This window comes from Microcaecilia unicolor, chromosome 3, assembly GCF_901765095.1.
Source record: "Microcaecilia unicolor chromosome 3, aMicUni1.1, whole genome shotgun sequence".
NCBI classification, from domain to species: Eukaryota; Metazoa; Chordata; class Amphibia; order Gymnophiona; family Siphonopidae; genus Microcaecilia; species Microcaecilia unicolor.
In genome coordinates, this window is record NC_044033.1 from 107274097 (window position 1) to 107300956 (window position 26860).

A 26860-nucleotide genomic window follows, 5' to 3' on the forward strand; every position below is an offset into this window, starting at 1 on the left:
ATCCCTCCCCCTTTGGTCTTACGGCCTGGCTATTGAGCGGCAGCGTCTGAGAAAGAAGGGCTTCTCAGACAAGGTCATCGCCACTATGCTGAGAGCGAGGAAGCGCTCTACTTCTACTGCTTACGCCAGGGTTTGGCGTATCTTTGCAGCGTGGTGTGAAGCAGGCTCACTTTCTTCCTTCATTGCTCCAATTTCTTCAGTGTTGGCGTTCCTGCAAGAAGGTCTGGAGAAAGGCCTGTCGCTCAGTTCCCTTAAAGTCCAGGTAGCGGCTCTGACTTGCTTCAGGGGCCGCCTGAAGGGTGTTTCCCTGGCTTCGCAGCCAGATGTGGTGCGCTTTCTCAAGGGAGTTAATCACCTGCGCCCTCCTCTGCACTCAGTGGTGCCTGCGTGGAATCTCAACCTGGTGCTAAGAGCATTGCAGAAGCCGCCTTTTGAACCCTTGTCGAGGGCATCTCTGAAAGACCTGACGTTGAAAGCAGTCTTTTTGGTGGCTATCACTTCAGCCAGAAGAGTTTCCGAGCTCCAGGCGCTCTCATGTAGAGAGCCTTTTCTGCAGTTCACTGAGGCAGGAGTGACTATTCGCACAGTGCCTTCCTTCCTGCCCAAGATTGTTTCTCGCTTCCATGTGAATCAGCAGCTCTGTCTCCCTTCCTTTCGTAGGGAGGACTACCCAGAGGAATACTCTGCTCTCAAATATCTGGATGTGAGACGTGTCATCATCAGATACTTGGAAGTGACCAATGATTTCCGGAAATCGGATCATCTGTTTGTCCTGTTTGCAGGTCCTCGTAAGGGTCTGCAGGCTGCTAAGCCTACAGTGGCAAGATGGGTCAAGGAAGCCATTGCAGCGGCTTATGTGGCCGCGGGGAAGGTGCCGCCTATCCAGCTGAAGGCTCACTCCACTAGAGCTCAGGCGGCCTCGATGGCAGAGGCCGGGTCCGTCTCCTTGGAAGAGATTTGCAAGGCGGCAACTTGGGCTTCGGCCCATACCTTCTCCAGGCATTACCGCTTGACTGTGGCTGCTCGGGCGGAGGCCCAGTTTGGAGCTTCAGTGTTGCGGTCAGGGATTTCTATGTCCCGTCCTGGGTGAGTACTGCTTCGGTACATCCCACCAGTCTATGGATTGATCAGCATGATGATATGGAAGGTAAAATTATGTATCATACCTGATAATTTTCTTTCCATTAATCATAGCTGATCAATCCATAGCCCCTCCCAGATATCTGTACTGTTTATATTCTGGTTGCATTTCAGATTCAAGTTTAGTCTTCAGTTCCTGTTCAGGAGGACTTCGTGTTCAAGTTTTTCAATGAATTCTTCAAGAGTTGAGACGAATTTGTGTTACAGTGAGCTGCTGCATTCCTCTCCCCTCCGTTTTACGGGGCTGGATTGAGACTTAAATTCTGCCGGCGCTCCCTCCCGCTTCGTGCTGCAGTAGGGCAGTTTTGTACCCCTCCCGCTTCGGCGGTGTTAGGGTCAGTCAGCTCCTCCCGCGGTTGCGGTTGCAGGATAAGCCAGATCCCCCCGCATCGGCGGGTGTGGTGTCCCTCCCCCGCTCCGCGGGGATGAGCTGGACGGATTCCCCTCCCCCACTTGTGTGGGGATGAGCTGGGTTAATTCCCCTCCCCCGTTTCGGCGGTGGTGAGCTGGGCAGAGTGTCCCTTCGTGGGTGTAATTCTCTAAGTGCTGAGTCCTGCGGATGGAGCTTGGATATCGACATACTGAGGAGTTTCCGGCAGCACATGACCACATATAGGGAGGCAAAAGGATTGCTCTCTATCTCCACCTGCTGGTAGATGGACACAACCCACCAGTCTATGGATTGATCAGCTATGATTAATGGAAAGAAAATTATCAGGTATGATACATAATTTTACCTTAAACAGCGATGGGTATTGAAGTAGGAAATGAATAACAATTAATCAGTAGTAAATATGAAAGATAAGATGTAATTAGAGTCTATTGGATCTTATAATAGTAAGGGATAATTCTGATTATGTTGAACCTGGGGAGTAAGCCTTCTTGAACAATACTGTTTTCAATGATTTCCTAAAGTTTAGGTAGTTCTGGATAGTTTTTGTTAATTTGGGTAAGGCGTTCCACAGTTGAGTGCCAATGTAAGTGAAGTTTGAGGCGTAAATTGGTTTATACTTTAAGCCATTGCAGTCTGGGTAATGTAAGTTCAGATAAGATTGCGATGAACTGGTTCTGTTTCTAGGTGGTAAATCAACCAATTCAAGCATGTATTCTGGTATCTCACCGTAGATTATTCTGTGGATTAATGTACATATTTTAAAGGCTATTCGTTCTTTTATAGGGAGCCAATAAGGAATTTCTCTGAGTGGTTTTGCAGTTTCAAATTTAGATTTTCCAAATATCAGTCTTGCCGCAGTATTTTGGGCCGTTTGTAATTTCTTGAGCAGTTGTTCTTTGCATCCTGCATATATAGCGTTGCAGTAATCCATCTGGCTCAAGACCATGGATTGTATCAAATTGCGGAAGACTTCACGGGGAAAGAAAGGTTTTATTCGCTTGAGTCTCCACATTGAATAGACCATTTTCTTTGTGGTATTGGTCAACTTGAACTCTACTTCTCTCAAGGATATAACCCAAGAGCCGACAAAACTAAGGCAATATGCCTAGAATACTAAATCTCAAAAAGTTTTGAAATTTAGTATTCTAGGCATATTGCCTTAGTTTTTTCGGCTCTCGGTTTATATCCTTGAGAGTAGTAGAGTTCAAGTTGAACTAACCCTAGTTTGCATAGGCAGTGGTTTTTTGGTTGGGGCACTTCATTACAAAACTTTAATCTATCCTTGAGAAGAATAGGAGGAAGTTAAGTTTACCCAAGGTGGAGCTGTGTTCTCTTCAGCTACTAAGAAACCACCATTTCAGTGGAGGATGGTGCCACCTTGAAAGATCTGGACCGTAAGATGGAGAAGCTTTTGAAGAAGGCATTGGAGGTCTCTGTCTTCGCCTTGCAGGTGGCTGTCTGTGAAGGTTATGTGCGTACACCTGTCTTCATTGATCAGATGTTTTATCTTATGGTTTGGTATCGACAGCTTCTCGATGGCTGCCCTGGTGGAAATAGGGGCTGCCTATATGAATGATTTATTATATGATTTGTTAAGGTCTTTGGCAAAAAAATATGGTGTTGCTGATAGCTGTTTGCTGTTGCCTCTGGCTTAGGAATTGGTCAGCAGGTGTTACTTCCATGAGTCATATGAATAAGTTACCTTTTCAGGAGACTCTTCTGTTTGGCAAGGATTTGGAAATGCTAGTAAAGTCCTTGGTAAAATTGTCTTGCTGAAGATCACTTCAGATCCAGTACTTTGGTCCGTGAGCCCAGGATGCCAGAAGGTAAAGGCCAAGTAGAGGTGAGTGTTTCCCAGAGAAATAGGTTTGCCTTTCTTAGCCTGTCCTTTCGAGATGTGCAAAGGGGAAGCTGAGACTTCTCCACAGCCTCTACCTCAGCAGGAAAAGGACCACAATGAAAGTATGCAGGCCCACACTTTGCTGACGCCTGTGGGTGGAAAGATGAGGCTGTTTGGTAAAGACCCAGAGGTCTTTGGTGATTTGGGCTCATCTCTGGTAAGAGCCCAAATCACCAAAGACCTCTGGGTCCTAGAGGTCATTTGAGAAGGTTATGCTCTACAGTTTGCCCAGTCCCTACCCAACTCCTTTATGGAGTCTCTTTTTTTTCGGTTTCAACTGAAGGCGGGAGAGGTCAAGCAAACTCTGGACAGATTAATCGAGCTGAAGACTTCAGTCCCTCCTGGAGAAAAGGGAACAGATTGCTACTTAGGGTTCCTGGTGTCCCATTTTGGATATCAAGAGGGTCAACGAGTATCTCAAAGTTCCATCCTTTCAGATGGAGACACAATCGGTGATTGTGACAGTACAGCCAGTGGAGCATCTCACTTTGGATCTCACAGATGGCTACTTGCATATTCCTTAGCGTCCCTCTGGACCGGCCCAGGGTTGGACTGATGGGTTGTGCACGCCTTCCAGCAGGTGGAGACTGAGAAACTTCTGACTCTAGAGAGCCAATAAGAGCCCTGGCCATGTGACCCTAGCCTCAGTATTTTCTCAGTCTCCAGCAGGCGGTAAAAGGTGAGCCCATTAGTCTCTCTCTCTTTCTCTTTCTCTACTTGAAAAAACAAATTACCCTTCTGTGCCTGGGGAACCCTGTCTAGAGGCTAGGAAGAGAGCAATTTTTTCCTTTCCAGCCTCTGGGGTGCTAAACTCGGGGGTCCCAGGTCCCTCCCCATCTCCCTTTGGTGCAGGGAAGGGCTAACCCTTTCGGAGGAAAGGTGTTTAGCCTTTGGGAGAGGCAGCCACTTTCTTTTTTGATTGAAAAAAAAAAGAGTAGCACCATTTGTTACCTTTCCTGTCCCCCAGGCACAAACGAGCAAGCAGCTTCATCGTGCTGCACTGATTTGTGAGCCTGCTTCAGTTCCTCTCGGCTCCTGTATTGAGAAAAAAAAAACCCCATGGCACGAACGAGCAAGCAGCTCCACCGTGATTGCTGGTTTCTTTTCAGCTGTCTTTCTTCCTCGCGTTCAGCGTCAGCTGTATTTGTCAAAAAAAAAAAAACTTCACTGGCGCGGAGCGAACGACACTATGGCAGAGAAGTTAAAGTGTTGTGCTGTGTGCCAGCGCAGGGGAGTAGGTTCGCTCGGGGCTTGTAAATTTTGCAGTGCAATTGCTGTACCAGAGCCACCCTTTCCGCCGAATGCTTCGCAGGCTACGCCTGGCTCAGCATCCTTCCGATCATCTGCGGAGCTGCTGGCCCGTCGGGTGTGGTAGGGAAGTCGGCCATCTTGCCTGCAACTTCAGCCTCTGCAGCACGCATGCTCCCATCTGCTGCACAGCCTTCAGTTCAGCCTGAGGCAGTGTCTGGAGGGCCTCAGGGGGAGGGTTTTCCCCCTGAGTTTGTCCTCCAGATGTACCAGGTTTTCCTCATGAAAAAGGCAGGGATGGGAGTCGCAGGGATAGGGGAGTCGGCCTCCAGACCCTTTGCTCCCCCTAAAAGATCTCGAGTCTGCTTAGACCTGGAAGAGGATCCGGTTTCAGATCTGGACCCTTTCCTGGGAGAGGAGGAAGGGTTAGACGAAGAGTTTTGGAAAGACCAGCTACCTTCCGATCCCACGGCGGCTCCCTTGCCTCCGGGAGAAGATCCTCAGGTGGTCCGGATTTTTCATAAGGAGGACCTTCAGGAATTAATCTCCTTAATCTCATCCACACTCCATTTTGAAGAGGACCATACCCTGGCTTCAGAAGTCCAAAAGGTGGACCTCTTGGTCAAAGGTACCAGGTCTTCGGCGAGAACGTTTCCTATGCAGCAGGACATTCGGGATATCATTCAAACTCAGTGGGATGTTCCTGACTCCTCCTTTCATCCAGCCCGATCGATGACCCGCCTTTTTCTGGTGCTAGAGTAATATAGGGCCCTTCTGAAGGTTCCAGTGGTCAACGCGGTAGTCTTTGCGGTTACCAAGCGCAATACGGTCCCGGTGGACGGTGGTACTGCCCTCAGGGATGTTCAGGACCGGAGGCTGGATGCTTTCCTGAAGAACAATTTTGATGTCTCCTCTCTGGCGGCTTAAGCGGCCATCTGCGGGTCGTTGGTAGCCAGGGCCTGCTTCCGCTGGGCAGAGAGAGTGCTAGATAGGTCCTTGGATGATCCGTCTTCTTTCGATGCAGAGGTAGCCAAGATTGAGATGGGCTCTGCATTTTTGGCAGATGCCTTGTACGATCTCCTGAGAGCATCCTCCAAGTCCTTAGCTTTGGGGGTTGCGGCCCGCCACTCCCTATGGTTGCGGGGTTGGTCGGCGGATGCGGCCTCCAAATCTAAGTTGAGCACGTTTCCCTTCCGGGGTTCTCAGTTGTTTGGGGAAGATTTGGATAAATTGGTGCATACTTTGGGTGATACGAAGGTTCTTCGTCTCCCAGAGGATAGGCCTCGCCCGACTAGTCAGGGTTCCTTGTTTGGCCATGGACGGTCGAGAGATTTCCGTAGGTTTCGCACTGGCAGGGGAGCTCAGGTTCAGAGGTCCAGGTTTTTCCACAGAACTCAGTCCTTTCGAGGTTTCCGTAGGGGAGGTCAGGACTCAAGCACCCCTTTCCACTCCCCTTCCCATCCCTCCCAGTGAAGAGGTGAGGGTCTCTTCTCTGATCCCTGTAGGAGCTCGTCTGTCGCAGTTCTTTCAGAGGTGGGCCCACGTAACCTCTGACCAGTGGGTCTTGGCAGTTCCTTCTTCAGAGGTCGGACAAGGCCAGTATTCCATTTACTTTGTGGTCCCCAAGAAGGAGGGCTCCTTCCGTCCTATTTTGGATCTCAAAGCTGTCAATTGGGCTCTCAAAGTCACAAGTTTTCGAATGGAGACCCTTCGGTTGGTCATCGTCACCGTCCGTACGGGAGAGTTTTTAACAGCCTTAGATCTGCACATTCTTATCCAGCCCGGTCACCAGAAGTTCCTTTGGTTTGCCATTCTAGGCCGGCATTTTCAGTTTCGGGCTCTGCTGTTCAGGTTGGCTATGGCGCCTCACATTTTCACCAAGGTCATGGTAGTAGTGGCGGCGGCCCTCAAGAAGGAGGGAATCCTAGTCCACCCATACTTGGATGACTGGCTTAGGTGTGAAGGTCACAGGCCGGGTGATGAGTTTCATGCAGTCTCTCAGTTAGGTGGTCAACTCAGCCAAGAGCTGTCTGGTACCTTCGCAGTCTCTGGAGTATTTGGGTGTTACCTTTGACATGGCGCAGGGATGGGTTTTCCTTCCCCAGGGCAGGGTGCTCAAGCTGCGATCTCAGGTTCAGGGGTTACTTCACAGACACGGCCTCTGTTCTCGGGATTATCTTCAAGTTCTGGGTTCCATGGCAGCGACGATAGAGGTGGTTCCCTGGGCCAGAGCTCACATGAGGTCTCTCCAATCTTCCCTATTGTCCAGAAGATCCCCTGAGATGGATTCCCTTCAGGTGAGGTTGCCCCTGCATTCCCAAGAGCGCAGCAGCCTCTTCTGGTGGTTGCAGGAGGCCAATCTTACCAGGGGAATGCCACTGGAGTCCCCCCAGTGGATAGCGTTAACTACCGATGCCAGCCTACGGGGCTGGGGAGCCCATTGCTTAGGAAAGCTTGCGCAGGGTCTCTGGTCTCCCATGGAAGTGTCCCAGTCCATCAATTGGTTAGAGACCAGGGCAATTCGTCTAGCTCTGGAGGAGTTTCATTCCCTCATAGCAGGCAAGGCGGTGCGGATACTATCGGACAATACCACAACTGTGGCCTATGTCAAACACCAGGGGGGAACGAAGAGTCGACTCTTGCAACGGGAGGTAGCGAGTCTCATGGCATGGGCGGAGCTTCACCTGACTGCCATCTCGGCTTCCCATGTGGCGGGAGCCAAGAACGTTCAGGCAGACTTTCTCAGTCGTCACACCCTTGATCCAGGGGAATGGTCTCTCAGCCCTCAGATGTTTCAGTTGATAGTGGATCAGTGGGGCGTTCCAGTCCTGGATCTTTTGGCCTCCGGACTTAACGCAAAGGTTCCCCGCTTTTTCAGTCATTGAAGAGACTCAAGAGCAGCGGGGATAGATGTCCTCTTACAGCAGTGGCTTCCCGGTCTTCTATATGCGTTTCCTTCGTGGCCTCTCTTGGGTCGTCTCTTACAAAGAATCAAAGCTCACAGAGGTCCGGTGGTCCTCGTGGCACCCGATTGACCTCGTCGTCCGTGGTACGTCGCAAGGCCTGGTCCTTCATCCAGATCCAGCTCAATGTTGTCTTATGGCCTGGCCCTTGAACTGGCTCGCTTCATGCTTCGGTCGCGTTGTTGGTCTATGTCTCTGAATTATATTCGTACCTGGAGGATTTTGAGGCTTAGTGTTTAGATGGTGGTATTTCTTCCTTCTGGGCTTTGGTGGCAGAGATTTTGGATTTTTTGCAGTGTGGCTTTGATAAAGGCTTGTCTGTTTCGTCCTTTAAGGTACAGGTGGCGGCACTGTCCTGTTTCCGAGGCCGGGTGTGAGGTAAGTCGTTGGCTACTCTTCCTGACATTTCGTGTTTCCTGAAAGGGGTCAGCCTTCTTCGTCCACCAGTCAGAGCTGCCTTTCCGGCTTGGGATCTCAACCTGGTGCTTTCCGCACTGACGGGTCCTCCCTTTGAGCCGTTGTCTTCTTGTTCCCTTAAGGACTTAACTCTTAAGACTGTGTTTTGGTGGCCATTGCTTCTGCTCGGAGAGCATGGTTGAAATCACCAGAGCGGAATAACCTCTCATCGTTAAGCGAGCCCGTTCAAGGGCCAGGCCATAAGACAACATTGAGCTGGATCTGGATGAAGGACCAGGCCTTGCGACGTACCACGGACGACGAGGTCAATCGGGTGCCTTTTCATGTAGGCCTCCGTTTTTGGAGTTTTCTAAGGAGCGCGTAGTTTTGCACCCAGTGCCTTCTTTCTTACCTAAGGTACTGTCATGGTTTCATCTCTCCCAGTCGGTCTTCTTCCCTGTCCTGGGGTATTCCTCGGGTACGGGGGCTCAGAGGAAGTTGCGTACGTTGGACATTAAGAGAGTTCTTAAACGCTGAGGGTTACTGACAAATTTCGGCGCATGGATCGTCTGTTTGTACTACAGGCTGATGTGCGTAAGGGCTTGTCCGCCTCTTAAGCCCACTATTTCTCGGTAGGTCAAAGAGTTGATAGCTTCTGCTTACCTGCTTGCCGGGAGAACGGTCCCGGAAGGTGTTAAGGCTCACTCCACAAGGGGACAAGCAGCTTCTTGGGCGGAGCGATTCTTGGTGCCACCCGCAGACATTTGTAAGACAGTGGTGTGGGCCTCGCTGCATTCCTTTTCTAAATACTATAGACTGGATGTACAGTGTCGGCAGGAGGCGATTTTTGCAACTCGAGTGCTCACAGCGGGTTTGCTGGGGTCCCTTCTTTAGGTCTACTGCTTTGTTACTTCCCATCAGTACAACCCTGGGCCGGTCCGGAGGGACGCTAAGGAAGGAGAAATTAGACCTTACCTGCTAATTTGCTTTCCTTTAGTCCCTCCGGACCAGCCCAGGTCCCTCCTGTGTTCTTTGAAGAGTGATGGTTTGTACATAATTCCGGAGTTGTATGACGAGTTGACGGTTCATTTATTTATTATTTAAAAAAAAGAACAAACCAAAATAAAACAAAACCCTGTTAAGCCATACCTCTTCTCCTGGGCGGAGTTGTTGGTGAGCTTTGCTGCACGGCTTTGCCGTCCTTCAGGCACGGTTTATGACTGCTTGGTGGCTGCTTAGATTCCACAGGCCACAGAAGGTTGGGTCTTTCTCTTCTTTTCTGCTTTGTTAGTCGAATACTGAGGCTAGGGTCACATGGCCAGGACTCTTATTGGTTCTCTAGAGTCAGAAGTTTCTCAGTCTCCACCTGCTGGAAGGCGTGCGCAACCCATCAGTCCAACCCTGGGCCGGTCCGGAGGGACTAAAGGAAAGCAAATTAGCAGGTAAGGTCTAATTTCTCCTTCCAACCAGAGCATCTCATTAGAAGATTATTTGCTTTGCTGTGCTTGATCAGCACGTTCAGTTCTCTGCTCTTTCATTTGGACTTTCCAGGGCCCCCACGACCTTCTTCAAGGTAATGGTGATGGTGGCAGTGGCCTTGCAGAAGGAAAGAATTCTGATACATCCTTGCTTGGATTATTGGCTAATTTAGACTAAATCCTATGAAGAGGGTGTAGAATAACCAGCAGGTGGTGGTATTATTTCAGGAGTTGGGATGGGTTGTCATTGTTTCCAAAGTCACACATTCCATCCCAGAAATTAGAATATTTGGTTGCCTGTGTAAAAAGCCAAGTCTTCAGTATAGTTTTAAATTTAGGCCAAGAAGAAATGGACCTAAGGTCTGGAGAAAGATTATTTCAGAGTGAGGGGGCACAACAACAGAAAGCTGTCTTAAGAGATGTAACTAATCACAGCTGAGCTACAGTAGGAATAACCAATCAGTTAGTGGTGGAAGATCTAAGAGAATGGGTTGGATGATAAGGGGTCAGAAGAGAAGCTAGACGAGATGGCATCATATATTAATAAACTTTAGCAGCAGGATCTTATAGATGATCCTAAAGCTAACTGGAAGGCAACGTTGTTCATGGAGGAGAGGGGAAACATGATCATATTTTTTAGCTGGTGGACTGGATTACTCACTGCTGTGCCATTTCAGGGTGCAGCAATTGCACATTAGGTAAGAACCATGGCATCATTTATCGATCACCTTTACTCTGTGCTAGTTGAAGTAATTTGTAGAGCCAATAGTTGTCCATTCTTTCACTTCTCACTACTGCATGGACAGTTTGTTCCAAAGAAATCGTTCCTTAGGTATGATGATGCTATAAGGACTTTTCATATAATAGTCAGCTGCTTCTTTATCCCACTGGGTTTCTGTAGAAAAACTGCATTTTAGACCAAGAAGAGGCAACCTTTGGCTTGGGATTCCACACTAATGTGGCTGATTTCATCCTGCTGTCTACAGAGATCTTCTGTTACAGGTCAGCAATTTTGCTAACTAAAGCACAATGACCATCTGATATTTGTACCTAGTTATTCCGTAATTCTGTTACAGATTGTAATCAAACCAGTACATAAGTTGCAATGCAGTCACTGTTCTCAAGATCTTTCTTTATTCTAGTTCAATGGTTCTGCAGACCCAACTACCAGGAAAAGGCTGACAAGTACCCAGCTCATGAGAATTCAGAGAGAAACAGATTTCCTCAAGTAAGTATTTTAAAATAATTTCTTTCTGGTTTTTATAATAGTAAATGTAGCACAGTACTGTTGAAAGATACCAGAGTGACAACGGTGAAAACTGATGTTTCACATTTATTAAGAGAACAAGTACAGCTTATTTGGCGTTTATACAGAACTTCATTGCGGTTTTTCAGAAGCATTCAGCGCTGCTTACGTTGGATTCTAGAACGTTCCATTGAACCTCGAGACGAAGCATTTGGCACAATCATTTTGGAACTGTACAGATTATATGATACAGTCATCTCGACTCCTGAGGCAGGCGCTGGTGTTGGGTCATTTTCAATAAACTACTGTACCATTGTTCCAGTTCTGGAGGCCCTTTGTGCTTTTTCTTTGTGGCTATATTTTGGGTTGGATCCTCTGTTTTTTGCAACTGGGTTCACTAGGAAGAACCTAGCAGATTCCAAAGAATAGTGGAGTGCCTCAAGGATCTGTTCTGCTAAAAGGTTAGAAGGAAAAGTATGCCTTTTTCAGAATGACATGATGCGTACCAAGAGTGGACACCTTGGAGGCAGCAGAAAACATGAGAAGTGATCTACAAAAATTAGAAGCCTGACAAATGCTTGGCAATTAAGCTTTAATGTGAAGAAATGCAGAGTGTTGCATTTGGGGTGCAGAAATCCAAAAGCGCTGTATGTGTTAGGAGGTGAGAGGCTGATGGAAAGAAACTGTAGAAGCAGACATGGGGAAAAGTAGATAAAATCTTTAAAATAATTTATTTGTTTGATCAGATTTAAAATAACACCCGACACAGCCGTGTATCGCTCTGCAAGGGCTGCATCAAGGACACAAACTTAACTGTAAAACAATATATAATAAATAATACGCAATAAATAGCAAATCTTAATAATACTAAAATGTAACATTCAAACTCATAAAACAAGTACATAAAGAATACAATCAAATCCTAGTTCTATATGCAGAAAAAATAAGACAAGTATATAAAGAAAATCAAATAAGTAGATTAAAATCAAGTGAATCATAGGTCTATATGCCAGATAAATAAATCAGAAGGATAATTTTGTAAAACACATAAAAGCATACAGACAGGCTTATTTTCGAGAGAGAAGGGCGCCTGTCTTTGACACAAATCGGAAGATGGGCGTCCTTCTCCCAGAGTCGCCCAAATCGGCATAATCGAAAGCCGATTTTGGGCATCCTCAACTGCTTTCTGTCGCGGGGACGACCAAAGTTCATGGGGGCATGTCGGAAGCATAGCGAAGGTGGGACTGGGGCGTGCTTAACACATGGGCGTCCTCGGCCGATAATGGAAAAAAGAAGGGCGTCCCTGATGAGCACTTGGCCAACTATACTTGGTCCATTTTTTTCTTGCGACCAAGCCTCAAAAAGATGCCCAAACTGACCAGATGACCACCGGAGGGAATCGGAGATGACCTCCCCTTACTCCCCCAGTGGTCACTAACCCCCTCCCACTCTAAAAAAAAACTTTAAAAATATTTTTTGCCAGCCTCAAATGTCATACCTAGCTCCCTGACAGCAGTATGCAGGTCCCTGGAGCAGTTTTAGTGGGTGCAGTGCACTTCAGGCAGGCGGACCCAGGCCCACCCCCCCAGGGCCAGTCTTAGCAAGTGCGGGGCCCTATGCAGACCAATTTGGTGGGGCCCCATCCTAGCCCCGCCCACCCTAGCCCCACCCCCACTCTAGCTTCACCTCATTGATAAGATTATTCCATTTTTAGAACATTTTTTTATTTATGAAATTTCAAATAAAGACAAATGAAGCTAAACTTGTACAAAAAAACTGATTGAAATAATAAGCACAATGTTATCATGAAACCTCCCCTCCCCAGAAATTATTCAGTTCAAGTCCACTACAATTAGTAGTTCCAATTCTCATAACAAAGGAGAATAAAGGAAAAATATTAAGAAAAGATCCAGTACTTTCAAATTCCCCTGTAACCCATCAAACCAGTGAGGCAAGTAGCCACATCAGTTACTAAATAGTTTGAACTGATTGTACCTACTTTATATCAGATTTTGCTACTTCATGATTTCCATTCTCAGATTTTAGCTTAGTAATCTTTTCTTCCTGTGATTGCAGTCTAGCTTCCAAATGACTAATTCAAGGTGTCATATCATTAATTACTGGATGGAGTGTTTTAGCTAAATCTGTTATTGCCATCCAAATTTTTATCAGGAGAAATATCTGCAGATCTATGTGAAAATAACCCAGATATGTTAGAAACAGCCTCTTCCAAGCCAGAAGATCTTACTTGCTCAGCTTCTCTAGCAACTAATGTTGTTGGGCCAAACCCCTCTCAGGGAGGCAGACATTTCCAACCCTTGCACCGTCCGCAAGCGTCGTTAGATGAGAGAGACACTTCTCCTGATCTCCTGCCTGCATGGAATCCGATTTCGATTTGGCATAAGTGCACAACTGTTGGCGTCAGCAATGATGGCTCACCTCACATCCTCACCACCTCCGACCAGGCTCCAGCTTTTCCCGCTCAGTGACTCCTGCCCTCGCGTCCGGAAACAGGAAATACATCAGAAGGCGGGACATTGAGCAGGAAGCTGGAGCCTGGAGGTGAGCCGTCACGCTGCAACTGTCTGTCGTCGTCGCCGCCGGGGGCGGGGCCGTATCTACCTGGGCTGTCTCGCTGGCATTGCTCAGTTAGTCGCCGGGGTCCGGGGACTCAGGAGCTGACGGCAGGCTCAGCGGGCCAAAGCTGGGGGTGGGTGCCATGCCGGTGGTGGCGGGAGCGGAGTGGCCGAGCCGCGGGAATGGGGATCATCTCAGGCGACTAAGGCAAGCAGCGGCGGAGGTCGGAGCGGAGGCACGAGCGAGGCAGAGTTGAGGCGCTGCGTGGGGCCCCCTTAGGCACGCCATGCGGGGCCCCTTAGGCGCGGGGCCCTATGCGGTCGCCTTGGTTGCCTCTGCCTAAGACCGGCCCTGCACCCCCCCCCCCACACTTGTTACACTTGTGGTGGTAAATGTGAGCCCTTCAAAACCCACCAGAAACCCACTGTACCCACATCTAGGTGCTCCCCTTCACCCCTTAGGGCTATGGTAGTGTTGTACATTTGTGGGGAGTGGGTTTTGGGGGGCTCAGCACCCAAGATAAGGGAACTATGCACCTGGGAGCAATTTGTGAAGTCCACTGCAGTGCCCCCTAGGGTGCCTGGTTGGTGTCTTGGCATGTGAGGGGGACCAGTGCACTACGAATGCTGGTATTTAGATATATGTAATGAGACCTCCTTTTCATCTATAGATCGCAATTCAAAGCCCAAATCTACTGATAAACAATAGACACAAGGCTCAGATTTTATTTTTAAAAATAGAAAGCTTGGCAGGTAGAATAGCGGAAAAGTGACATCCCAGGAAAGCAATAGGGCATCCTTGGGGGAACTGCAGTGGACTTTATAAAATGCTCCCAGGTACACATCTCACCATTACTCCCTTACCTTGTCTGCTGAGCCCCCCAAAACCCACTACCCCCAACTGTACAGTACTGCCATAGCCCTTACAGGTGAAGGGGGCACCTATATGTGGGTACAGTGGGTTTCTGGTGAGTTTTGGAGGGCTCACAGTTTCCTCCACAAGTGTAATAAGTAGAGGGAGGTAGAAGCCTGGGTCTACCTGTATGCAGTGCACTGCATCACTACTCAACTACTCCAGGGACCTGCATGCTATTCTAATGGACCTGAGTAATATTTTTAATCCCATTTTTTGGGGGAGGGAGGGGGATAGTGACCACGGGGGGAGTAAGGGGAGGTGATCCCCGAGTCCCTCCAGTGGTCATCTGGTCATTTGGGGCACCGCTTGTGTGGAGTAGAGGAGTAGCCTAGTGGCTAGTGCAGCAAACTTCCATCCTGGGAAAGTGGGTTCAATTCCCACTGCAGCTATTCGTTATAAAAACAGGTCTAGCTCAAAATGTCTAAGTTTTAGTCTTGGACGATTATGGCTGAAAGACGTCTAAGTCTTAGGAACTCCCAAGTCCCGCCTTGAACATGCCCCTGGGACGCCCCCTTGAGATTTAGACGTCCTTCTGATGGACTTCAGAGAAAAACGTCTTAAAAAGAGGTTTTGAAAATATTGATTTGGACACTTTTGTGAGATAAACGTCCAAATGCAGACATGTCACTTTTTGGATGTTTTTCTCTTTTGAAAATGAGCCTATCAGTGAAAATTTCACTTGTAGTTTATCATCTTTTTTTGTGATGTGTTATTTATTTTTCTAGGGGGCTATTTTGTCAAGGGTTATTTTTTTGGGGGGGTGGGGGCTTTTTGTCAAGGGCTATTTTGGTAGAGGCTGATTTGTCAAGGGCTATTTCGTTACAAGGCTTTTTTGTCAAGTTTATTATGTCGGTGTGCCTTTAGGAGCCGATATTCAAAACCATTTAACTGGGTAGGAGCTTCTACCTGGTTAAGTGGCACTCAGCTGCCTATCCAAGGATATTCAGCAGCACTTACCTGAATAGTGCTGCTTAATATCCCTTCTAACTACAAAATAGAAACCAGCTATTTTGTGAGTGGTCTGGGGCGGAGTTGTCACTTAACCAACTAAGTTCCAATATTCAGCCCTTAACTGGTGAAGTTAACTAGTCAAATAGGACTACATAAATAATAGTCCTATCTTTGGCTGGCTTAACTTAACCAGTTAAAGTTTGAATATTGGCACTTATTTGGTTAAATGCTGGCCAGCTTCACATACCTGGATATTTAGTTTTAAACAGTTTTATTAGTGAGTCAATAACCAAGCAAAATACAGCTGAAACATTCCAAGTAAATAAAAATTGCAGAAATTTGAATTCAGTTTGTAAGAAACTGCACAACAGAAATATTTTGCCCATTTAGCCCATCAAAAACTATTTATTTATTTATTTATTTATTACGATGTATTTACCACCTTTTTGAAGAAATTCACTCAAGGCAGTGTACAGTAAGAATAGATTAAACATGAGCAATAGGCAGTTACAGCAGTAAGAATATTCAACTAACAATACAGAGTATGGCATGGTATACTATTTGCAATGTCAACACAATACGTAATAGAACATTATAATTGATAGTGAAGGGTAAGGCAAAGTTATAACATATAGATGGGTAAGAAATTAGGAAGAGTTAGAAAGTAAGGTGACTGATTTGAAGAAAGTTGCACATGAGGTCAGAGAGATGGTTAAATAACTAGAAGGAACCTTGCTATTGGAATGTAATTAATAGGTTTTGAATTCCCACTCACCCTACTTTCTGTTTCTTTTATATGCACTCAGTTTTGTGGTAGGAAAAATTTTCTGCCCTTTAGGAATTAGCATTGTCATACTTAGGACCATGCTGAGCTATAGTTGTGCCCTGTACAACTAGTCCTCTGCTGTCCCTTGCCCCATCCACTTCACCACTGACGGTAGGCTGGGAACAATTTTTGTGCCCTCCGTATTTGTGCCTGTGCGGCTGCAATGGTCATACTTATACAGCATTGTTTATTGCTGCCCCAAAACTGTTTAGAACTCTTGTGTTTGCTGAATCTCAGATTAGTTTGATTTTTATATCTCCAGAATCACCTTGGCAAAGGAAACAGCACTCTCCAAAGTCTGCAATGACCTGCTCCTGGCCAAATCCAGAGGCCACTACTCCATCCTCATCCTCCTCGATCTTTCCGCCACTTTTGACACTGTCAATCACGATTTACTTCTTGCCACTGTGGCCTCATTTGGGTTCCAGGGCTCTGTCCTCTCCTGGTTCTCCTCCTATCTCTCCCACCGCACCTTCAGGGTATACTCTCATGGATCCTCCTCCACTCCCATCCCGCTATCTGTTGGAGTTCCCCAGGGATCTGTCCTTGGACCCCTTCTCTTCTCTATCTACACCTCTTCTCTAGGCTCACTAATCTCATCTCATGGTTTCCAGTATCATCTTTATGCTGATGACACCCTGCTCTATCTCTCCACACCAGACATCACAGCAGAGACCCAGGCCAAGGTATCGGCCTGCCTATCCGACATTGCTGCCTGGATGTCCAACCGCCACCTGAAGCTGAACATGTCCAAGACCGAGCTCCTCGTCTTTCCACCTAAACCCACTTCTCCTCTTCCTCCACTCTCTAGCTCGGTTGATGGCACCCTCATCCTCCCCGTCTCTTCTGCCCGCAACCTCGGAGTCATCTTCGACTCCTCCCTCTCCTTCTCTGCGCATATCCAACAGACTGCCAAAACCTGTCGCTTCTTCCTCTTCAACATCAACAAAATTCGCCCTTTCCTCACTGAGCACACCACCCAAACCCTCGTCCACGCCCTCATTACCTCTCGCCTCGACTACTGCAACCTACTCCTCACTGGCCTCCCACTCAGCCATCTATCCCCCCTTCAATCCGTTCAGAACTCTGCCGCACGTCTTATATTCCGCCAAAACCGTTATTCTCATATCACCCCCCTCCTTAGGTCACTCCACTGGCTTCTGATCAGATACCGCATACAATTCAAGCTTCTCCTCCTTACTTACAAATGCACTCACTCTGCTGCTCCTCATTACCTCTCTACCCTCATCTCCCCCTACGTTCCTGCCCGTAACCTCCGCTCACATGACAAATCCCTCCTCTCAGTACCCTTCTCCACCACTGCCAACTCCAGGCTCCGCCCATTTTACCTTGCCTCACCCTATGCCTAGAACAATCTTCCTGAACCCCTTCGCCAAGCCCCCTCCCTATCCATCTTCAAATCCTTGCTTAAAACTCACCTCTTCAATGCTGCTTTTGGAACCTAACCTTTGAACATATAGACTGCCCCAATCTGCCTGACCTATCAGATTGACTGTACACTTGTCTCCTAGATTATAAACTCTTTGAGCAGGGACTGTCCTTCCATGTTAAATTGTACAGCGCTGCGTAACCCTAGTAACATTTAGAAATGTTAAGTAGTAGTAGTAGTAGTAGCAAAGGAAAATTACTTCCTTTCCCTGCTTTCTTGGTTGAAAAATTGTAATCCCTTTCTGGGTTAGAAAGAAAGGAAAATTATTAACATCAGTTCAGAAGTAGCATGGCAGATACCCAGTCTTTAGTATGGAATTCCCCTGTATTAACACATTTTTAAAAACAATAGGGAAACCTTACAGTTGTGCTGGGCGGTATTAGAAGCCTAAAGGAGGGGGATGAGACTGGAAGAAGAGAGCACCCTTTTAGGGGACAAGTTTTTAGAAAGAAATGTATGCGTGTAAAGACCTTTTTGGGTGTGTGGATGAAATTATTTATTTTGTTTAGTTTCCCATGTCATTTATGGGATTTAAAATGATTTATTTTGTTTAGTATCCCATGTCACTTATGGGATTTTTCATTACTGTGTTTACGGCGGGTGCAGGAACAAAACATTTTACTGCCCTGTGGGAGCGGTAAAAAGCCTTGCTCCTATGGTAAAAAAAAATGCGGTTACTGCAGGTCCGGCATCCCTGTCTGTCTTCTTTCCTCCCACCTCCTCCCTGCCGCATCTCTCTACCTTGCAGCCATGAAGAGGATTCACCTGCTCTGGGGTCTTCCCACCTTGTAATGTAACTCCTGTTGGCTCCCACCTTCTGATGTAACATCCTGTTTTCTCTGTCAGCTCCTGCCTTATGAAGTAACTTTGTGTTTTGCAAAACAGGAAGTTACAACAGAACAGGAGCCAGTAGAGGGAAGACCCTGGAGCAGGCCTGGGGGGGGTTCCTCCTCATGTCTGCATGTACAAGGTAGAGAGACACGGCAGGGAGGGGAGAGAAAGGCAAAATGCCAATACTGGATCCAGAGGGGGGAGCAGTGAGGGGGGCAGATGTGCTGGACCTGCGGAAGGGAGGGGGGATGGAGCTTGGGGGATGGAGCTGGGGGGGGGGGGCAGAGGTGCTGGACCTGTGGGGGGGCTGAAGCTGAAGGGGACAGATGTGCTGGACCCTTGGGAGGGAGTGGGCTGGAGCTGGCCCCATAGGAGGGAGGGGGCTAGCCGAAGAGGACAGAAGCAGTGGGAGCGGGGGGGGGGGGGGGTCTGGCACTGAAGAGAAGGGACAGGGGTGCTGGAGTCCCATGGGGGATCTGGAGCTCAAGGGAAGGGACAGAGGTACTGGAGTCCCATGGGGGGTCCTGGAGCCAAAGGGAAGGGAGAGAGGGGCTGGAGTCCCATGGGAAGGGCTGGAGGCAGCTAAGGGGAGTTCCATGGGGGGGTTGGGAAGGGAGAGAGGTGCTAGAGTTCCATGGGGGGGCTGGAGTCAGGGAAGGGAGAGAGGTGCTGGAGTTCCATGGAGGGGGCTGGAGTCGGAATGGAGAGAGGTGCTGGAGTCCCATGAGGGGGGGTGGAGTCAGGGAAGGGAGAGATGTGGTGGAGTTCCATATAGGAGGGCTGGAGCTGAAGGGACAGAGCTGCTGGAGCTGAAGAGAAGAGGGAGAGGTGCTGGAGTTCCATGGGTGGAACTGGAGTTAGGGAGAGAGGTGCTGGAGTCCTATGGGGTGGGGAGGGCTGGAGTCAGGGAAGAGAGAAAGGTGCTGGAGTCCCATGGGAGGCTAGGGGGAGGGAAGGGAGAGAAACACATCGGTGTGGGAGAGGAAGAGAGAGGGGAGAAGCTGGATACAGGGAGGTATACAGAAACAGAGGGGAGATGATAGGCATGGAGGGGAGCATAGGGACATGGTTAAAGAACATAGAGATGTCGGTGTGCCTTTAGGAGCCGATATTCAAAACCATTTAACTGGGTAGGAGCTTCTACCTGGTTAAGTGGCACTCAGCTGCCTATCCAAGGATATTCAGCAGCACTTACCTGAATAGTGCTGCTTAATATCCCTTCTAACTACAAAATAGAAACCAGCTATTTTGTGAGTGGTCTGGGGCGGAGTTGTCACTTAACCAACTAAGTTCCAATATTCAGCCCTTAACTGGTGAAGTTAACTAGTCAAATAGGACTACATAAATAATAGTCCTATCTTTGGCTGGCTTAACTTAACCAGTTAAAGTTTGAATATTGGCACTTATTTGGTTAAATGCTGGCCAGCTTCACATACCTGGATATTTAGTTTTAAACAGTTTTATTAGTGAGTCAATAACCAAGCAAAATACAGCTGAAACATTCCAAGTAAATAAAAATTGCAGAAATTTGAATTCAGTTTGTAAGAAACTGCACAACAGAAATATTTTGCCCATTTAGCCCATCAAAAACTATTTATTTATTTATTTATTTATTACGATGTATTTACCACCTTTTTGAAGAAATTCACTCAAGGCAGTGTACAGTAAGAATAGATTAAACATGAGCAATAGGCAGTTACAGCAGTAAGAATATTCAACTAACAATACAGAGTATGGCATGGTATACTATTTGCAATGTCAACACAATACGTAATAGAACATTATAATTGATAGTGAAGGGTAAGGCAAAGTTATAACATATAGATGGGTAAGAAATTAGGAAGAGTTAGAAAGTAAGGTGACTGATTTGAAGAAAGTTGCACATGAGGTCAGAGAGATGGTTAAATAACTAGAAGGAACCTTGCTATTGGAATGTAATTAATAGGTTTTGAATTCCCACTCACCCTACTTTCTGTTTCTTTTATATGCACTCAGTTTTGTGGTAGGAAAAATTTTCTGCCCTTTAGGAATTAGCATTGTCATACTTAGGACCATGCTGAGCTATAGTTGTGCCCTGTACAACTAGTCCTCTGCTGTCCCTTGCCCCATCCACTTCACCACTGACGGTAGGCTGGGAACAATTTTTGTGCCCTCCGTATTTGTGCCTGTGCGGCTGCAATGGTCATACTTATACAGCATTGTTTATTGCTGCCCCAAAACTGTTTAGAACTCTTGTGTTTGCTGAATCTCAGATTAGTTTGATTTTTATATCTCCAGAATCACCTTGGCAAAGGAAACAGCACTCTCCAAAGTCTGCAATGACCTGCTCCTGGCCAAATCCAGAGGCCACTACTCCATCCTCATCCTCCTCGATCTTTCCGCCACTTTTGACACTGTCAATCACGATTTACTTCTTGCCACTGTGGCCTCATTTGGGTTCCAGGGCTCTGTCCTTTCCTGGTTCTCCTCCTATCTCTCCCACCGCACCTTCAGGGTATACTCTCATGGATCCTCCTCCACTCCCATCCCGCTATCTGTTGGAGTTCCCCAGGGATCTGTCCTTGGACCCCTTCTCTTCTCTATCTACACCTCTTCTCTAGGCTCACTAATCTCATCTCATGGTTTCCAGTATCATCTTTATGCTGATGACACCCTGCTCTATCTCTCCACACCAGACATCACAGCAGAGACCCAGGCCAAGGTATCGGCCTGCCTATCCGACATTGCTGCCTGGATGTCCAACCGCCACCTGAAGCTGAACATGTCCAAGACCGAGCTCCTCGTCTTTCCACCTAAACCCACTTCTCCTCTTCCTCCACTCTCTAGCTCGGTTGATGGCACCCTCATCCTCCCCGTCTCTTCTGCCCGCAACCTCGGAGTCATCTTCGACTCCTCCCTCTCCTTCTCTGCGCATATCCAACAGACTGCCAAAACCTGTCGCTTCTTCCTCTTCAACATCAACAAAATTCGCCCTTTCCTCACTGAGCACACCACCCAAACCCTCGTCCACGCCCTCATTACCTCTCGCCTCGACTACTGCAACCTACTCCTCACTGGCCTCCCACTCAGCCATCTATCCCCCCTTCAATCCGTTCAGAACTCTGCCGCACGTCTTATATTCCGCCAAAACCGTTATTCTCATATCACCCCCCTCCTTAGGTCACTCCACTGGCTTCTGATCAGATACCGCATACAATTCAAGCTTCTCCTCCTTACTTACAAATGCACTCACTCTGCTGCTCCTCATTACCTCTCTACCCTCATCTCCCCCTACGTTCCTGCCCGTAACCTCCGCTCACATGACAAATCCCTCCTCTCAGTACCCTTCTCCACCACTGCCAACTCCAGGCTCCGCCCATTTTACCTTGCCTCACCCTATGCCTAGAACAATCTTCCTGAACCCCTTCGCCAAGCCCCCTCCCTATCCATCTTCAAATCCTTGCTTAAAACTCACCTCTTCAATGCTGCTTTTGGAACCTAACCTTTGAACATATAGACTGCCCCAATCTGCCTGACCTATCAGATTGACTGTACACTTGTCTCCTAGATTATAAACTCTTTGAGCAGGGACTGTCCTTCCATGTTAAATTGTACAGCGCTGCGTAACCCTAGTAACATTTAGAAATGTTAAGTAGTAGTAGTAGTAGTAGCAAAGGAAAATTACTTCCTTTCCCTGCTTTCTTGGTTGAAAAATTGTAATCCCTTTCTGGGTTAGAAAGAAAGGAAAATTATTAACATCAGTTCAGAAGTAGCATGGCAGATACCCAGTCTTTAGTATGGAATTCCCCTGTATTAACACATTTTTAAAAACAATAGGGAAACCTTACAGTTGTGCTGGGCGGTATTAGAAGCCTAAAGGAGGGGGATGAGACTGGAAGAAGAGAGCACCCTTTTAGGGGACAAGTTTTTAGAAAGAAATGTATGCGTGTAAAGACCTTTTTGGGTGTGTGGATGAAATTATTTATTTTGTTTAGTTTCCCATGTCATTTATGGGATTTAAAATGATTTATTTTGTTTAGTATCCCATGTCACTTATGGGATTTTTCATTACTGTGTTTACGGCGGGTGCAGGAACAAAACATTTTACTGCCCTGTGGGAGCGGTAAAAAGCCTTGCTCCTATGGTAAAAAAAAATGCGGTTACTGCAGGTCCGGCATCCCTGTCTGTCTTCTTTCCTCCCACCTCCTCCCTGCCGCATCTCTCTACCTTGCAGCCATGAAGAGGATTCACCTGCTCTGGGGTCTTCCCACCTTGTAATGTAACTCCTGTTGGCTCCCACCTTCTGATGTAACATCCTGTTTTCTCTGTCAGCTCCTGCCTTATGAAGTAACTTTGTGTTTTGCAAAACAGGAAGTTACAACAGAACAGGAGCCAGTAGAGGGAAGACCCTGGAGCAGGCCTGGGGGGGGGGGGGTTCCTCCTCATGTCTGCATGTACAAGGTAGAGAGACACGGCAGGGAGGGGAGACAAAGGCAAAATGCCAATACTGGATCCAGAGGGGGGAGCAGTGAGGGGGGCAGATGTGCTGGACCTGCGGAAGGGAGGGGGGGTGGAGCTTGGGGGATGGAGCTGGGGGGGGGGGCAGAGGTGCTGGACCTGTGGGGGGGCTGAAGCTGAAGGGGACAGATGTGCTGGACCCTTGGGAGGGAGTGGGCTGGAGCTGGCCCCATAGGAGGGAGGGGGCTAGCCGAAGAGGACAGAAGCAGTGGGAGCGGGGGGGGGGGGGTCTGGCACTGAAGAGAAGGGACAGGGGTGCTGGAGTCCCATGGGGGATCTGGAGCTCAAGGGAAGGGACAGAGGTACTGGAGTCCCATGGGGGGTCCTGGAGCCAAAGGGAAGGGAGAGAGGGGCTGGAGTCCCATGGGAAGGGCTGGAGGCAGCTAAGGGGAGTTCCATGGGGGGGTTGGGAAGGGAGAGAGGTGCTAGAGTTCCATGGGGGGGCTGGAGTCAGGGAAGGGAGAGAGGTGCTGGAGTTCCATGGAGGGGGCTGGAGTCGGAATGGAGAGAGGTGCTGGAGTCCCATGAGGGGGGGTGGAGTCAGGGAAGGGAGAGATGTGGTGGAGTTCCATATAGGAGGGCTGGAGCTGAAGGGACAGAGCTGCTGGAGCTGAAGAGAAGAGGGAGAGGTGCTGGAGTTCCATGGGTGGAACTGGAGTTAGGGAGAGAGGTGCTGGAGTCCTATGGGGTGGGGAGGGCTGGAGTCAGGGAAGAGAGAAAGGTGCTGGAGTCCCATGGGAGGCTAGGGGGAGGGAAGGGAGAGAAACACATCGGTGTGGGAGAGGAAGAGAGAGGGGAGAAGCTGGATACAGGGAGGTATACAGAAACAGAGGGGAGATGATAGGCATGGAGGGGAGCATAGGGACATGGTTAAAGAACATAGAGATGGAAGATGGATCGTAAGCATGGAGAAAGAAGTGTTAAATGGGTAGGAAACCCTGGTAAGTGAGTTAAGAGAAGACAAGGAAACAGCAACCAGAGCCTGGGACCAAAATGATTTGAAAAATAAAATAACCAGAGAACAAAAAAATAGGAAAAAAATTATTTTCAATTTTGTGATTAGAACATGTCAGATTTGAAATGTGGATCTTGCCAGAGCTAGTGTTAGAATTGCTAGGGCCCAGGCAGAAATTTGGGAGGGGACCCCAAAGCCCACTATCAGGCTGTGCCTTCTTCAGCTTCCAGCAGCCTTAGGGCTCTCTCTGGCCAGGGGGCAGTTGTCCTAGTTGCACTCCCCTAACACCATCCCTGGCATGTGTGATCTTTATATTTTGCACGGTATAGGAGGAAATGCATATTTTTCTATTTCTTTGTTGTGGCTTGTTGTGGTCAGCTATTATTTATTTCACATTTGTGTTGTGTGTGACTGAGGTATTCTGTTAGCATGAATTTTCTATGTAGCATTCTGTAGTAATTTGGCATGTTCTGTTTTCCCAATATTGGAAGGGATAATTGTGAGGGGAGACAGGGGTTTTGTTGATCCTTGTTCTGTTTTGTTTGTGATTTATAAATCAACAGTTATAGAAAATATTGTTTCTTTTTATACTTTAATAAAATGATTTAAATATAAATCATAACTGTTTGAGGCTTGTGCAGAGGGGATCACATAGAGCTCGCGAGAACGGGGACAGAGTTCATAGGGACAAACTTTGTCCCTGTGTTATTCTCTAGTCCTGCTGTTCTGATAAAGCACCCTCTTGCTCACATCCTTTTGTGCTGAAGGATGCACTGTTGAGCAATAAGATACACTATTGATGACACAGGCAAACAAATTTCAGTGGTTTTTTTTTCTTGTGTTGGATTAGAAGGGATATGAAATAGTATGGGAAACTATTCATTGTTCTTTCTTAAGTACCTGCCAGTCCCAAAGAGTTGGTTTATCCTTTTAGTACATAAGTATTGCCATACTGGGAAAGACCAAAAGTCCATCAAGCCCAGCATCCTGTTTCCAACAGTGGCCAATCCAGGTCATAAATACCTGGCTGTGGCTTTTTCAAGTCTACTTTGCGAATAGTTGTTTATGACCTTTTCCTCTGGGAACTTGTCCAACCCCTTTTAAACCCAGCTATGCTAGGCGCCTTGACCACAACCTCTGGCAACAGATTGCACAGCTTTACTGTTAACTGAAGACCTTATAGAGTAGATGTATTATAGTCAGGGCTTTTTTTGAGGGGGTACTGAGTACCGGCACCTTTTCCATTGTCTGCTAAAATTGACTCATAGTCCCCAAGTTTTAATGAAAGAGCTCAGGCTCTACACACAAATTCTGCCTTGTCATGGATTTTGTGACTGGTTGTAGAGGGGCTGGCTATTATGGGGTGGGTCCCTCAGTGATCACCCTACCCCTGAAGGGTGGCCTGGCATTTGAGTACTGGCACCTTTTTCGCTAGAAAAACGCACTGATTATAGTACATATTTTATAGACATAAAATGAATTTTTCTTGAGCAGAAGTACATTTTAGCCTTGTGATTCTGGAGCACTTGGATTCAATGATATAGCCAGCCAGTTCTAGGAGACCTCAATTAACGAGGCCTCCAAAAGGGAAATATTCTGAAATATTTTTATTGGTAATCTTGATGTCCAGCATTGCAAATATTAAAATCTGTTCAATCAATATGTTGGGTTCTAGGTGTGCCTACTGTTTAGCTCCTCGGCCCTCTGACCCTTTTGCCCGCTTCTGTCAGGAATGTGGTTCATCTGTTCCACCTTTACCAGGGCGCCATCTTCCACCTCCCGAAGGAGCACAGGTAAATCATTGCAATATAACATTATGTTTATGTTAATGTTTATTAGGCTTAAAGAGAAGTTACATGTGTGCATGTCACAAAACAAGCTGTACAAGAAATGATATTGTACAAAGAACAACAACTACAAATTGTTCATTTCTTCCTCCTCCTACAACTCTTTCTCATACTTAGAATACACAAAATGCCCTAGATTAAAGCTAATTTACTTTGTTGATTTCGGTCCAAACATGATTCTGAATCATTACTAATCTCAATGTTAGATGTGTTAAAGCTAATTTTGATAAAGGGACTAGTTATTTTTTGGTGTCACTTGATATTTCAGCCTCATTTGATTCTAAAGCATTAGATTTTATTGAGGAGGTTAGAGTCTATTGGAATCAAAGGGACAGTTTTGCAATTGTTTTGAAGGGTAGACAGTACTGTGTGAGTAGTGGACTGGATACATTTGTTTTAATAGATATGGAATCAGGTGTACAACAAGGTTCGGCACTATCTGCTACCCTTTTTAACATTTTCTTGAGACCATTATGTAATTTGCTGGGTAGTTTAGGACTTCAATATAGAATATATGCAGATGACATTCAATTTATTTCCCTTGTGAATCTTCTGTGAGTGTCTCTTGATTATTTGTGTCTTTATTTGCAGATTATTAATATTTGGCTGAAAGTTAATAGGTTAAAATTAAACATGACAAAATTTCAAGTTTTATTCTTGTCCAGTTATCCAAAAGCTGCAGTAACAAAAGATTTTCAGGTTGATGGTAAGAATTGAGATTAGTAGTACAATAAAGACGTTAGGTGTGACTGTTGACCTTGTACTTATAATGAGAGACCTTGATGGACCATGCAGGTCTTTATCTGCCGTTGTTTACTGTGTTACTATTGGGCTCATTTTCAAAAGAGAAAAACATCTAAAAAGTGGCATAAAGCTCTTTTGAGCAGGGTCTGTCTCTTTGTATCAGGTGTTCAGCGCTGCGTGCGTCTGGTAGCGCTATACAAATGCTAATAATAATAATAATAAAGCAGCATTTGGACATTTTTCTCACAAAAACATCCAAATCAGTATTTTCAAAACCTATTTTTTAGACGTTAAGTACTTAATTATATAAGTATTACCATACTGGGACAGACCAAAGCTCCATCAAGCCCAGCATCCTGTTTCCAACAGTGGCCAATCCAGGTCACAAGTACCTGGCAAGAGTTTTTATGAAGTCCGTCAGAATTGTGTCCAAATCTCTATTTAGATTTGACATTAGGAGCCAATCGAATGGCTCCAGATACTGGTGTTGTGCACTGCCATA

The 26860-nt window shown here is 46.9% G+C and overlaps 1 protein-coding gene across 3 annotated transcripts in view; it reads left to right on the forward strand.

The window, feature by feature from the left end:
- Positions 1-26860, forward strand: part of DZANK1 (double zinc ribbon and ankyrin repeat domains 1) — a 179695-nt gene that overhangs the window by 41888 nt on the left and 110947 nt on the right. For all 3 annotated transcript variants that reach the window (XM_030196241.1, XM_030196243.1, XM_030196242.1), the window contains 2 exons: positions 10662-10747; positions 25443-25560. In XM_030196241.1, coding sequence (XP_030052101.1) covers positions 10662-10747; positions 25443-25560 — 204 coding nt within the window. The remainder of the gene's footprint in view (positions 1-10661; positions 10748-25442; positions 25561-26860) is intronic.